General features: G+C 42.8%; 1 protein-coding gene across 1 annotated transcript; it reads right to left on the bottom strand.

Annotated features, from left to right (window-relative positions):
* Window positions 1–3,077: 3,077 nt before the first annotated feature.
* mrpl39 (mitochondrial ribosomal protein L39) lies at window positions 3,078–11,233 on the bottom strand. The gene is made up of 10 exons (XM_030409362.1): window positions 11,043–11,233; window positions 9,716–9,922; window positions 9,375–9,514; window positions 8,179–8,278; window positions 7,821–7,888; window positions 7,032–7,144; window positions 6,754–6,819; window positions 6,446–6,599; window positions 5,947–5,994; window positions 3,078–3,257 (listed from the first exon to the last, which is right to left on the bottom strand). The coding sequence occupies exons 1-10, from the start codon at window positions 11,077–11,079 to the stop codon at window positions 3,171–3,173; spliced, it is 1,020 nt and encodes a 339-aa protein (XP_030265222.1). The 5' UTR covers window positions 11,080–11,233; the 3' UTR covers window positions 3,078–3,170.
* Between the last annotated feature and the right edge of the window lie 377 nt (window positions 11,234–11,610).

The raw sequence follows: 11,610 nt of genomic DNA, 5'->3' as shown, positions 1-11,610 counted from the left end.
GTGGGTGTGTTTTTGAAGATTCTTCTCTTTGGAAAACGTTCAGTTGTGAGGGCTCGTAGATCCAACCGTGAAGGTGTTTGTACTCTTAATAATCTAATATTTCAGCTCTACGTGTTTTATCCATTCAATGTTTAATTGTTATTTAGGACTAAAACAGCTAGGTCGCCAAATGAACTAGAAAAACTAGGTGAATCGGTTTGAGTCAATTTTTCAAGCAAAATTAAGTCAACACTGTCCGACTCCAGCTTCTTGAATGTGGATACTTTGTGGTTTCCTTATGTCTCTTTGACATCAAACTGAATTTATTTGGGTTGACATTTGAAGACGTCATCTCGGAGACATTTTTCCCCAGTTTCTGACATCTGATGGACCAAACAACTAATCGATTCGAGAGAAAAAAATCAACGGATTAGTCGACGATAAAGTAATATTTTGTTGGGATCTAGATGTATCTGTGCCATTTGTTTTTTAAAACATAGGTTGTTTTTCCTTATTTTTCTTTGTTATTTTTTTGTATTTATCTCAATAGCGGATGAAATGACTTGTCCATTGCGGCCTATTTCTAAAGACACAGTCATACAGTTTGGGGTTGTAACCAAAGAGTGAATGCTTTTCAGAAGCACCAACACCACGTTTGAAATGGGAAAAGCACGAGCATCAGTTACATTTCTGAGTAAGGAGCTCAGCCCGGATTAATAATGCCAAGTCCAACTAATTGTTGCAGTTCTTCAGCGCGGAGAACAGAGAACTGTTTCATTAACCGGAATCCAGCTGATCAATGATTCCCCAGTGAATTACTATTGACTAAGCAGGTGTTAAGGACCCAACAGCGGATTGGCCTACATTAAGACTGAACTCGACAAACGCTTGCTTTCCGTCAGTCCCTTCCACTATGAAGTTAAATGAGGGAACCCTCTAGGGTGCATTCGCCGACTTCGTGGAATGGAAAACAGCCACACATTATGAATTCATTTCTTGGAATGCATTATTCCAGAGTGTTTTAGTCGCTATTCAAATTTAATCATGTTTGAGCGAGCGGCATCGCGGGCGCGCACCAGGCGTTCCTAAACATCTCTCGAGTGCCAGAACAGCAGCAGCAGCGGCGGCGAGGAATTCAGGGCACCGATTCAAACATCTCAATCGGGTGCTGGCGGTGTGACTGGCTTCTAAGTCCGAGGCATATGTCCCTGGGTGTGTCTCGCACATTGTCAGTGTGTGTTGGTGTGGGGGTAGTGGTGGCGGTACTAAGATGCTTGAGTGGGAGCAACAGCTGCACAGCGGCTAACTTTTCTGCCCCCCCCCCCCCCCCCAGGCTCTGCTCGGTCTCCAGACGTCCATGAAGGATTTGGACTGTGATCGGGGGAAAAAGGTTCCCCTGTCATTGAGAAGTAGAACGCGTCTTAAACAATCTGAACATCAAGGTGATTCTTGAGGTTTGACGTGAGGCAACATTCACTTTTTTTTGTTGGTCCTAAGACACACATTGTGGCAGGGGCTCGAATGTCGAACAGTGATCTGCAGCGTACAACTGGGGGTGGGGAGAAAGGGGAGAGGGTCTGTTTGCGCTACTCAATTTCCTTTCTGTCATTGGTGATCATTAAACATTAGCAGCTGTCGGTTACCACCTGTACCATTACACAAATGTTGGGCTAACAGCACTGCGCTATTAAAAGACTATTGGTACTTTAAAGTGTGTTTACGTTCATACACTACACTACATAACGTATTTGCCGATTCCTTCTAGACGAGTCATTAAAAGACCAAGTTTTTTCCGCAAGGATCTCTGTCTGGTGTTTATCCTCCGTTGACCGGCTACATTCTATCATCTTGGCCGAGAGAGAGAGAGCGAGAGGACACTCATAATGTGTGATATCGATCGTCTGAAGGCACCTGGAGGTCGAGCACACAAGCAGAGCAGCAACTGGAGGATATCATCGTTTAAGTCCGCCAGTGAATTTATTTGATTTAGATTGAACATACGACCTATAAAATGTCAGAAAGTAGTGGAAATTGCTCTTTAGGTTGTTACTAGCATGTTGTTTAGCTCAAGGATATTCAGTTTACCATCACATACGATAAGGAAAAGCAGTACATTCTCACAACTGAGAAGCTGGGACCGGAGAACATTTGGCAAATTTGCTTATAAATGACTTAAAACAATTAACTGATTTTCAGAATTGTTGGCTCAGATCTCAATTCTCAAATTCCTCCTGATGATAATGGAATTTGTCATCTCATAGACTTTTAATTGACATTTTAAAACGTTTCAGTACCATTTGTTTCTGCACAATTGGTTGATTATTAGAATATTAGTACCTATGACCCTTTATTAATGGCTTAATAGAAACCAAAGAACCCAGGAAACTACAAAGATTGTACTTAGTGAGTATCAATTAAACATAAATCAGAACTTGTATCGTTTCCATTAAAAGCTGTATTAGTGGGAAGTGCTGCAATACAATCAGAGGCTGTATTACAGGGCATCTCTACACACTCCTGATGCAGTCAAGCGGCATCGGGGGTTTGTTTGATCACAGGGTGATCTCTGACAGAAACCGGGAGCGCTGTGTCTAATGTGTCAAATCGCCTGGAATCCTGGGAAAAAAAAAAGAAAAAAAAAAAAAAGGAAAAGGAAAACCGCCTCATGGCTCCGATCCTCGGCCCCGCTCACACTTTCTCACACTTGACTCACAACACACTCTGAGGATTGAGGGCCACCTGTTTGACGAGTGACAGACACAAACAGCTGCACTGCTGCCTGACCTTCGTCCAACACACACACACACACACACACACCCTTTCGCTTTTGTTGTTAAGCAAACTGCTGACACACACACACACACACACACACAAGCGCACATCCACGCGTTTCCATTTTCACTCTCTCTCTCTCGCTCCAACATGCCCGCGATCAGCTGAACAGCTCTAACCCCCCCCCTCCCCCGCGTGGTTTTAAGATCATTTTTCAACACACCGCGACAACTACGAACACTTTTTTTTTTTTTTACAACAGTGAAGTCACGGGAAAGATTCCCTTCACTTTAAAGCTGTTTCGAATAAGCAAGAGATACATGAAGTGATTTGTCAAATATATTTTTTTTTTTTACACATTTATTGAACAAAGGGTACAGTCAGATACATGTCATGTGTGTATATGTGTGTGTGGAAGGTTACACAGGGGTCTTTACAACAGGCTGGTCAGAGGCGGGGTCAGGTTGGGAGGGTGGAGCTGCTTCTTCAAATCCTGACACCTCAACCTGTATGAAAAAACAAAGATTATGTAAACTATTGTCTCCAACATTTTGTCTGTTGTTTTGTGTTTAATAAAGTAAAAACTAAAATTCATCTTTAAAGAGGACTTTCTCTACAGAGGGGCGTGGAGGCATCTGTTTGTAGCGTGGGCGGCTGTGTTTTGAGCGCCAGCTGGAGGCAGACGGGGAACATGCCTCCCTACTGCCTGCAGCCGGCTTACAAAATGCGCCTGCCCACGCCACGCTGCTTTCAAACACCCGTTTTTCTGGCGAATTCTGCACAGCCGTCGCACAGAGGATCTGATGCATTACAACAAGCCTGAAAAGTACAGAGCTGAATCAATGTCTCTTTAAAAAAAAAAACAGTCTCTGAAATGTTTGGCTGCCGTACAGGAACGCGCTCGATTTGTTTTTCTGTTCTTTTGTCCATCTGGATCTAATGGAAAACAATGATGTATGTAGTCCAAGGCTAAAAAACTGCAGATGCAATAAGAAATGAGTCCCGACTGAAACTTCTAATCCGAGTCGAGCCACAACAAAAAGATTTCTCTGCAACCAAACTGTTTTGGTTTTAGTCTCTTCCCTTGTTCTTCAGGAGGGGTGAATAAAGAAAGACGTAAACAGGCACAGTATACCGACTCTCTGCAGAGTTCAGCTTTGCATAGCTGTGCTGACCATCCTTTGCACACACAAGATTACTAACACCATGTTGGAAGAGCTCACTTTTAGTTTGACCTATAACAGGAATGATTAAGATATTCGGGCTAAACTCGTCTGGTTATCACTTGAGTTTTTTGCCCAATTTGACTTTGCTGTAGTTGTTTAACATCAATCTTTAGTGAACCGAGAAACATTATCTCTCTCTGTCATATGCTGAAATCGTATGCTGCACGGGCGAGTGACAGCATGTTTTCTGGCTTTTACCCTCCGTGCCCGCCAACCACTCGCACGTGTCCAAATGAAAAACAGAACACTTAAGAGACGACACAGTTAGATCACCGGCAGCCTGCCACACACTCGTCCTGCGTGCAACTCCGACCGTGTTGGAAACGTTGGCTTTACTATTTTTTTCAGAGATCTTTTAGTGATGACGGATGATGGTCAGACTTTGAAACAGAGAGTGGTATTTGTTGTGAAAGCCTGTAATCTTCAGTTTTGCCGAATGTTGTTTAAACCTGCACAGAGCCATGAGGGTTCAGGTATGAGATATGAAGAATCCAGATATGAGAGTCTAACAATCATCAAATGCTGTGGATTTGAAGAATTGCGACACCTCTGCTTTGAATGTTGTGTTTCCGGATAGCAAGTGACAAAGCCCGGACTTTACGCCTTTAAAAACGAAAAAGGACAATTGAATCTTTCTTCATGTCTTGCGTTTAAATGAAAACAGATGAGCCCATGAGTCAGACTGCGTGTTCAGTCTAGTCCTTGCAACAATTCTTTCTACCCGCCAACGCTGTACAGAAGACAAACAAGTGTCCTGTGGTTTTATAGACGGAATAAAAACATCCACGATATTCTAAACCATCTCAGAGGCATATCGTGTGCATTGAGGCTTTATGTGGCCGCATATACTGAGAATACTGCTGTATAAATGTCTTTCAGAGAGGCACTGATCCCGGTTCAGTTTATAGCTACTCTGCTGATTAGCGGCGATGCTCTGTTAACACGTAGGACAAGAAAGGACAGAACAACTGCCCTCTATACATATCGAGTGCACGATCAACACGGCAAACATGTAACGCATCAGACGGTAATATGGAACAGCGTCCTCTCGGACCGTAAAGCTGTCCCAGAGCTCCCGCAGCACGCCAATCCTGCGCTTGTTAAAAAAAACTCCCGAAAGACGTGATCCAAATATACCCCCCCAGTTTTTAATGTGGCTCCAACTCTGACGTCCACACTTTTTGTCTTTCATAAAGTGCTATTTCAACTCCCGGAATAACCGACACTCCGAGAAAATAAAATGTAGGCCACAGAGCACTGTATGTCATCAGCTGCCAAATCAAGTGTGTCTATTAATGAGTACATCTTTTTTTTTTTTTTTTTTTATCATTACGCAATCAGTGATGCACGGAGAATGCCAAAAAGGCTGCAGCAAAATATATTTCGCCTAGATGGCTCCATCCAAAATTAACTCGTAGCCTAGTTTGATTTGGAAGAATTTATGCGTCTCTGTAAGCGCTCCAGTCCAACTTGGTTATGTTCAGACAGAGCGGATTCGGCTGCATCAATCTGTGATGTACAACGTCGTAGAATGAGCCTTGAACCTGGAAGGATTTAAAAATACTTCCTCCTTGGATCTTGTGTCAGCGGCTGCGTCTTTGATGTCGAGTTCTGAAAGCAGCGGTTTGTCCTTCACGTCGAGGACGACACCTGCCTTTTTCCTCAACACCGCAGCCCATGTTGAGTCTGCTCGCTCTGTTTTTTGCCAAAATATGAATGCAAAACAATAAAAAAAAAAACAGCCGTTAAATCCGGTCCTCTGGCTACTTTGTGCGATCAGAAGTGATGGCGGCAGCCAGGGTGGCTGCGGACCAGGCGCTAATTTGGATAAAATCCAGCATCTAGACCAAGCAGCTGCCCCAAAACACTGACATCCCTCCTTCCCTGAGTTGGCCTCGGTGCTCTGGCTTTGATGTCACTGCCTCTGGAACAGTGTGAGGTAGGAAAGGGAGATAACTGTTGTTCTTACCAGTTTCTCTGCCCGCTGCCTCAGTTTCCTCCAGACTGTGTGATGAGCCTGCAGAGAAGATGACAACGTGACTAACAGACACAGATGAAGTCCTTTCTCTGTGTTATCATGCAGGACGAGCTTTGATATAAAAAAGAACAACAAGTTGTAATATATGACATCTACCATAGCGATGTCGCTTTTATTAATAATCTTGAGGCAAACACGTCTGCTAAATATATGTGTCAGCAGAAATAAAGTGACTTTTCCTTGGTGACACTGAATCCTGTGAAGGTGCCAGCAGATGACATTTCACACCGATAATCACCTTTGAATTTGACATTTTTTAAGCTACAGAAACCGCGGTGTAATCAACTTTACTGTAAAATCCTTGTCCCAATAAAACTGAAATCAATAGAAATGATTTTTAACAAGATTTGAATATATAAAAATGAAACAGTCCAACACATACAGTGTTTGGGTGCCGTTACGTCATCATGTTCCACACACACGTCCCTACCTGCAGCTGCAGAGGCAGCGAGAGGCCCTGTGCTCGACGGTGGAGGCCAAGCGGTCCCTGTCCCAGACTGTGGAGGGCCGTCACCTCGTACTGGGAGCACAGGCCTGTCCTGGCCACCAGGGGATTCCCACTTAGAAGCACATGATCACCACATCTTCAAAAAGAAGACACGCGGTAAATGATTAAGATTGGAGTAGAGGTGGGACAAAATACATTCTCTCTTTTAAATATACATGAAACTGACACAACACTGGAAACGTGAAGCCAGAATTTAAGTTTTAAACCAAAATGTGTGAATGAAAAGTCACCTGTAGAGCATCACTTTCCCTCTGGCGTGTTGTGCTGCCTTCTCTTCCACTTCTTCCTGTTTAATCCTACGACAGACAGAAGAAATTCAACAACGGTCATCATGTTTTTGAGGACACTGTGGAGGGACAATGCAGGAAACAACGAGACTCATGCAAACTACAAAGAAGGAAAGAGGTGTGAAGTGAAGGAGAGGTATAAAAATAGCCAGTAGGCAGTGAAAAGAGCTATGAAAGAGTATCAGTGACAGTGAGGACTGACCGGGAGTCAGCCCACCTACCTGCTGTGTGAGAAGACCTCCAGCGCCACAGAGGGCGCCACCTCTAGAGGCTCCCAAGCCAGGTCCTGGTGGATCAGCTGCTGGGCCCCTCGGGTCAGAGACCGCAACGACTCCTGTAGAAGGGGGAAAAAAAAAAATCATCAATATTGGTTTGCAAACAACTTTCACTGACAAAAGATCGGGAACAGTGAGCAATGCAGGAGTGCAATAATCTGTGGCACGAAGCAACAAAGAAAAGCTCTGAGTCATTCCTCCCCTGCATCTGCTGGTGACGGTAAAACTAATATCACCAGCTGTCTCTTTTCCTAACACAAACACACATTTAAATAAAGACAAAAATCCATATGAGATACTTTAATACCCAATAAAATTGATCGTATTTCTGCCAAAATATGGCGAAAGACAGAATTAAGCAGGAGTTTAACAAGAGGATGAAGCACCATACAGAAATAATAACTGCATGACTGACTGAGTGCGAGCAGAACTTTCTTTATCTGATATTCTTTGCTTTTCCTGTTACCACTGGAATCCATTTTAACCAACTCAAAGCTTATTCACTATAGTGCCTGTCACTTGTGAAGGACACAACCTTTTAAGCCGTTGTGATCTACAACAGGCCAGTATTTGAAACTAAAAGAGCACTGACTCAACATCAGCTGAAAATCTTCAGGTTATGCTGACCCCTAATGGTTGGAATTGTAATCAACCATTTTCAGGAAAATGTTTGAAAATAGATGCAAACATGCAAGTAACGAGTACAGAGGCATCACACACACAGAGACCACACACCTCAGAAGGAGTCCATGAGTCCAGCTGAGGGTCGAGGACCACGTCGCAGCAGAAGGCTCCTGACGTGACTGCAGGAAAACACATGAAAACTGTTAGATGAAGAAACCCAAAGCGCTTATGTTGAGTCAGTCTAAATTATTTAGTTTTTTACAGAAACATAACAAACCCATCTGTTAAAAACGTTTTTCCATTTGTCCATCTGCTATCAGGCAAGGACCAGACTCAGCATCTTAGTTAGCCTTTTTAATTCTGTTTCAATAAGTTACTGGCAGCGGTCACTGATGACTTAAGCCAAATCCTACAGTTATCTGCTGGCTGTTTCAGGGTATATTTTAGACGTATGGAGGAGCTCCTCTACCTGGCACCTCAGGTGTGTTCAGCAGCTCCACAGTGAAGTCATCCTTAAACGCAGACTCCAGTACCTGGCCCAACAAGGCCGCACAGGAACGCCAGTAAGCCTGAGGGGAAATAAAAAAAAAGGGCACGCTGAATGAATATTTTAATGATGTCGTTCAATGACTTTTCTAATAAGATGTAGATTTAAAAATTCACAGAAAAGCATTTTGGGAGCTTGGATTGCACAAAAGTGAACAGTATATTTGTCGACCTCTTTGGTAAAATTGACACCCAGGAGAGTCGGAAAGATCAGGCTGATGTAGAAATGTCTGAGTTTAACAGTTTCTGCTGTAGGGGGTTCGTATCATGTTTATTCATAGTGCAGATGGTGGCACATACATACACATACATACACCCCAGGCTAAGCTACGCTAGTGTCTCTGTAAAGAACATTCCCACAGGATACATACAGTGGACAGCTGTACACATTCATGACTTTTCCAAGACATTAAATATCTCAGTTAGAGCACTTCATGATCCCCAAAAAACAATTCATTCCTAAATAGTTGATGTCTAAAGGATAGGTTCCATTTTTTCCCCAGGTAGAATACTCACATAGGTATAATTAAAGAGTTATTACTCAATGTAATAGTCACCCTTAGTCACACTAGCTGCAAAGACATCCCTCCTACTCCTCAGTCTTCACTCTCTTAAAGAATGCATTTTAAGTTTATGCAAAGAAAATATGACATCCAGAGTTCACCAGATAGAGGGGCAGTACTGTTCCTCTCGGCCTGTTTTACTCTCAGCTCGAAGATGCCTACAATATTCGGCTGACTCGGACATCCAAAGCTTCATAAAAACTTTGTTTGACATAAAGAATATTTTTTTCACAGAAGAAGGATCGCAGATTTTGTCCCTTATTACTTATCCCCCATTAGAAATACAGAACAGAGGAAGGGATCTCTTTATGGCCCCTAAAAACAAGAGCAATCAATAACACTGTGGATGTATAATAGACATGTCAGTGTTGTATTAAGATAAACTTGAAAAATAGCAACCTGTCCTTTATGGTCAGACATGTAACACGGCTATGCAAAATGTATTAAATACGTAACAATTACCTATTTCACCTAAAGTTGTGTTTCTGTAAAGGAAAAGGAGGAGATGCAAAGAATTTGAAATCCTATTAAAGCGTTTTTTTTGATGTAGAAGTACCTGGTTAACCAGCGTTGGGTCACTGTCTTTAAATGTGAGTAGAGTGAGCGAGCAGGAGTGGGTGAGGGGCTGGTGGAGAGGCCACGGCTCCCCGTCCACCAGGGCCAGCGCCGAGCTTTTCACATGATGCTCTGTCAGGTCTGAGGGGAAACACAGAGGAGTTCATCTGAGTCCAAAAAAAAGCATTCATATAGTTGACCTGACTTTAAAGTGGTTACAAGAAGGGTGCATTGTGGGAAAATCTGAAGGGATTCAAAGATTCAAGGTTTATGTTTTTAATTCAGTTGTGGGCGTCGACACATTTCCGGATTAATCTTGCATCCACACTCCCTGTTACTCACGTCTGGCACAGCTCAGTGGAGTGGACATCCCTTTGTTCATGATGAGCAGTGTGCCGTCCAGCCCCGGGCCCTGCACGGACACCTCTATCTTCTCGATGCGAGGGTACAGGGCTCTCTGCCTGTCCTGCTCTCTGGAGAAGATGGCGTTGCGCTGGCTGCGGACCTCAGCCGCCGGTGGACGCACGGCCGCTGCGGCAGAGGCAAAGCCTGGATTGGGGGAGAGGATGGATGGATGGATGGATGATGGATGGATTCAAGCAGAAAAGAGTGACGCAGGAGGAACAAAAGGGACTGAAAGGATGGAAGAGAATTCTCTTATCATGAAACTTGGAATTTCCCTCCCTATGGCACCATACTGCTCATTTCATTTTTCAAACCAATTTGTTATTGGTGTTACTTAAAGTCGTTACTTAATAGTTAATCGTGTCAAACACTTGGAGACTACAAATCCTACAAAACAGTGGGGCTTCGGCCTACAATTTACACTAAAAAGCCTGTTTTTGTATTTCATTTGAGACACAGGCACCGAACAAGCTATTAAGTTGCATTCTGGGAAGTGTAGGCTCCAGCGTTTTTGATGCTTGACCCATATGAAGGAAAAGTCATGATATGTCTTTGCTCTAACTTCATAGTTCATGTCAGCATAAACTGTTTGCAAACTTTACCAATATTGACAGATATAAATTAGGTGTTTTTAAGGTTATTTACAGTCGTGCTTCGTTAGCTTTCCGGACACCATGTTTGAAAATCAGTGCAGTTTAATACACAGTTTAAGGTTAGACTATCTGAAGACATGCTAGTAATTACACAGGTTGTCAAATTTCATTTTTCAATATATTTTTTGCAAGGCTGTACAGTAATTCAACCCTACTTCGAGTATGTAAACCTGAGCTAGCAAGCAGCTAGCTAACCAATATTACTAAGGCTTATTAAAAGGTGTCCGCTAACTTTTGCGGTATTTAAGATTTAACAAGGCGACCTGATATGACATAAGACATTTTAAAACTTTCAACAAACTTTAAAACCACGGCAGACATTGTAATCTGTTATGGCAGGAAAAGCACTGACGTAACGTTATTAATAAGGTAAATTATGTGGTGTCCTTGTATTGTGGATTTAGCTTCAACATTAACCACTAGGACAGTTTTTATGATAAAAGCCATCATAAATGTTACTAATTTTGCTTCTCTTGCTGTGTCAATTCAAAGTGTCTGCTGTTGAATGGTTTATTTATCCGAACCCAACTGCAATATACAGCTACAAACTGTCATTTTAATCTAGCTAGCTCACATGCTAACGCTACGATAGCTAGTATTAATCTACTCACGGCGCTGGAGCACTTGACACACGGTCCTGGTCGCCATTGTGAAGAATATTTCTACCACTACATACAAAAAATAACTTAAGATAGATACAGAGGGCAAACAGATAAACGTCTGTCACTTATGCCACTGATTGAAGGACGCCATGCCTGTTTAGTGTGCAACTAATATTTAGGTCCGTGCAGGAACGGAAGTCAGTCGCTGGAAATGGTCCGTGTGGCCCAGAGGTTTTGGTGCTGTTCCGGTTTCTGACAGCAGGTGTCGCCGTTGGTAGCCGTTTCAGTGAAGCTTATGTAAAGGAATAATACTGCAATAATTATTGTAGTCTGTGGACAGAGAGAAAATCATCCTCTCTGTCAGCACCATTTTATTCAAGACAGTCCCTACAACATCATATGTCTCTGTAGAAAACTTTGATTTATTATAGGAACGTGTACTAAAGTTTTCATATTCATGGCGTCCCTCTTGAATTCCCAAGTGTTGAAAGACTGCTCTTATGCTGATTGGATGGAATCCAAAGTTATGATCTTGGCTCTACGGTCTCACATGTCCCCAATTTCATCCTCTAATGGA

The sequence above is a fragment of the Sparus aurata genome, chromosome 24 (assembly GCF_900880675.1).
Source record: "Sparus aurata chromosome 24, fSpaAur1.1, whole genome shotgun sequence".
In the NCBI taxonomy this organism is placed as follows: Eukaryota; Metazoa; Chordata; class Actinopteri; order Spariformes; family Sparidae; genus Sparus; species Sparus aurata.
This window is presented reverse-complemented; position numbering and strand designations above follow the sequence as displayed.